The 3,789-nt window shown below is 38.3% G+C and overlaps 1 protein-coding gene across 1 annotated transcript; it reads left to right on the top strand.

Moving 5' to 3' along the window:
* Positions 1 to 498: 498 nt before the first annotated feature.
* On the top strand, positions 499 to 1,470 carry Mrgprx1 (MAS related GPR family member X1). Its single transcript, NM_172158.3, has one exon. It carries the CDS (start codon positions 499 to 501, stop codon positions 1,468 to 1,470), a length of 972 nt encoding a protein of 323 aa, NP_750845.3.
* Positions 1,471 to 3,789: the final 2,319 nt, after the last annotated feature.

The following is a 3,789-nucleotide window of genomic DNA, read 5'->3' as shown; positions in this document are numbered from 1 at the left end:
AGAAAAAGTTCACTTTAACACTGTGGCCCTAAAACATGCTATTCATTCTCCATGGATGATGGAGCCATCTTGGTTGCCGGAGAGGGGTCATGATCACCTCTGTGTTTTTCTCAGTCCTTCTACATGAGAAAAATTTCTGGTCCAGAGCAAAGTAGTGCTCACTCCATGTAGTCCACTGACTGGAGAAGTTTGTCTCATGGAATACATGGATAGGACATAGAATAACAAGAATCATTTCCATGTGATTTAAAGGTCCTGAGTTATACACAGGAAGAATGACCCAGACTATAGAGTATAAACAAGCTCTGAATTTGAATTCACAGTCCAGAATTCTTAATCCATGTGGTCATGTTGCTCGCCTTTTATTTATAAATGATTTTATTTAGCCATGTTGACAACAATATCGATATTACATTATGATCGCGAGAAGAGGGGGCAAGGTTAAGGTGCTCAAATATGGTTTGTGTTCTCAGGGACACTACTGGAAGATTTGTGAGCATGGATCCAACCATCTCATCCCTCAGTACAGAATCTACAACACTGAATAAAACTGGTCATCCCAGTTGCAGGCCAATCCTCACCCTGTCCTTCCTGGTCCCCATCATCACCCTGCTTGGATTGGCAGGAAACACCATTGTACTCTGGCTCTTGGGATTCCGCATGCGCAGGAAAGCCATCTCAGTCTACGTCCTCAACCTGTCTCTGGCAGACTCCTTCTTCCTCTGCTGCCATTTTATTGACTCTCTGATGCGGATCATGAACTTCTATGGCATCTATGCCCATAAATTAAGCAAAGAAATCTTAGGCAATGCAGCAATCATTCCCTATATCTCAGGCCTGAGCATCCTCAGTGCTATCAGCACGGAGCGCTGCCTGTCTGTATTGTGGCCAATCTGGTACCACTGCCACCGCCCAAGAAACATGTCAGCTATTATATGTGTTCTAATCTGGGTTCTGTCCTTTCTCATGGGCATCCTTGACTGGTTCTTCTCAGGATTCCTGGGTGAGACTCACCATCATTTGTGGAAAAATGTTGACTTTATTGTAACTGCATTTCTGATTTTTTTATTTATGCTTCTCTTTGGGTCCAGTCTGGCGCTACTGGTGAGGATCCTCTGTGGTTCCAGACGGAAACCACTGTCCAGGCTGTACGTTACAATCTCTCTCACAGTGATGGTCTACCTCATCTGCGGCCTGCCTCTCGGGCTTTACTTGTTCCTGCTATATTGGTTTGGGATCCATTTACATTATCCCTTTTGTCACATTTACCAAGTTACTGTGCTCCTGTCCTGTGTGAACAGCTCTGCCAACCCCATCATTTACTTCCTTGTAGGGTCCTTTAGGCACCGTAAAAAGCATCGGTCCCTCAAAATGGTTCTTAAGAGGGCTCTGGAGGAGACTCCTGAGGAGGATGAATATACAGACAGCCATGTTCAGAAACCCACTGAGATCTCAGAAAGGAGATGTTGAGAGTCAGTACAACACTAACTTACTCTGCTCTCAGAAATTCCTCAGTGATTGCAATGCTTTCAAATGTTTGTTTTTAAACTGATTTTCTTATAATTCTGAAAATAGTCAGAAATAAGAATTTCTCCAACGTTCTTGGCACTGTCAACGAATTCCTAAAATATCCTCCAAACATTTTTCATCAAGCACTTTTTTTTGCAGTTTTTTATAATGGAAAAGTTCTTATTCAAACCATAAATCTGAGAACATGAACTTATAAAATGTTTTTTACTCAGGGCCAATTCCCAGAGAATTTTATATCCTGTGATTCTCCCAGTGCAGAAGACAGTAAGCTTTATTATGAAAGAATGAGTTCTTCCACACGTAAGGATCACCACCGTCTCCAGTTCAAGGAGAACAGCTCCCTCACAGACATACTCTATCCGCATAGAACAATGCAGGGAGTCAGGCATAGGAAAAGTATTTTATAGGTTCTTTCCTATGTGTGATGATAAATCTGTCTTGTGTTTTGGGTTAAAATCAAGGCCTTTGTCCTTGAGAATGATAAGCAGATATTTACTTCTCAATCATAGTACAGAAATATGACCAATCCACTGAAATGCTGGAAAAACTAGGAAAGTAGAATCTGAAAGTTGGATTGAGAAGATCAAGTGGTAGTTTGGAGTCTAATTTAGAATAAGATATCAAGACGTAACTACGCCATTGACATGAAGTGAAGGCATCAAGAACTAAGCAAAACCAGAAGAGTCTATTTGTGTGCTGTGAATATAGCTACCTTGCACACTCTCTTCCCACCACTGGGGCAGACGTCTGGCCATTTTAATGTTCTTCCTATAAGATACTATGGTATATTCGAAGCATTGATATTGTCAATACAGCAATTCAGCAAAATGATATTTGGTTACTGTTCTTTAGGAGAATACAGAATGTTGAAGAAGATATCTCTTTGCAAATACCTGTCTATACTGGCATGGTTGTTCTATCCAGTTTAAAATCATGGTAGAAACTGGAAAAAAGTGTGTGTGTGTGTGTGTGTGTGTGTGTGTGTGTGTGTGTGTGTGTGAAGGTATTTAGGGTGATAGGGGTGGGAGTGAAGTATGTGTCTCTCTGTGTGTGTGTGTGTGTGTGTGTGTGTGTGTGTGTGTGTGTGTGTGTAGTATGTGGTGGTAGGGGGTCATGTGTGTATGAACTGTGTGTGAGGTGTGTAGGGATGTGTGTTTTGTGTGTCCGTGTTGAATGTGGTGAAATGGTGTATATGTGGTGGAGGTTTGCTGGGAGAGAGGTGTGTGTTGTGGGAGTGGGTGCTGGGGATGGAGTGAGAGGAGGTGTTTGTGTGTGGGGGGGGTGCATGTTGATGATGACTAGCAGTTACTAGCATGTACCACTACCAGGTCTGTGAGTTACACTGATTTTTTTCCATTTTAATTCTTTATATTTCACTTTTATTTTTCAATATATTTTAATAGAAATATAATTATATTATCAAAGAAACATTAAGTAGCTTAGAGACAGATGAAGATGTGGAAAGAGACAATTCATAGTAACAATAGGTTCAAAATTGAGAATAGAAGAAATATTTAATTTTTTAATTAAAATGAACATATTTTTCTTGATAATTTTTGAATATTAATATTCAATATCAATGATAGCTTAAGAGCTGGTCACCAGTTACAAAAATATTCATGGTCAGCATTTCATGTACCTCTTTTGAAACACAATATCTTAGCATTTAATATTTCAGATATAACATGTTATTACACCTACAACAGAATAATGCATAAGCCATTTCAGATGTTCTAAAGAGTATAGATGACAATTAATGCAGATCTAAACTTTGACATATTATTTATTACTTTTATTTCAGTAGCATTATTTGTTCTTTTAAGATGGAAATTGGGAAAATGTATGACAAAATTTGTAGTATATGGTCCATGGTAGTAGTGGGCATGTTGTGTTATTATAATGTCATTCCTCACTTATGGATAGAGATAGATTCTGAGTAATATGTTCTTACGTAAACATAGAGACTATAACACAGAGACTATATATTATATATATGCATTTATGTATATAAATATGTGTGTCTATACATGTGTAGATAGATGACAGATAGATAGATAGATAGATAGATAGATAGATAGATAGATAGATAGATAGATAGATATTCAATAGTGCGCTACTCAACCCTTGATATCCCACAGTTCTGGTAAGTAGTGTTTTTATCTTTCATTAGATTCTAGGAAATTTAATTTTTCTTTGATTTTTTCTATGACTTTTTAATCATTCAAAGTTGTATTTTCAATCTCAGTGTTTGTGTATTTC

This window comes from Rattus norvegicus, chromosome 1 (genome assembly GCF_036323735.1).
Source record: "Rattus norvegicus strain BN/NHsdMcwi chromosome 1, GRCr8, whole genome shotgun sequence".
NCBI lineage: Eukaryota > Metazoa > Chordata > Mammalia > Rodentia > Muridae > Rattus > Rattus norvegicus.
Note: the sequence above shows the minus strand (reverse complement) of the source record. Positions and strands in the feature narration are given on the sequence as shown.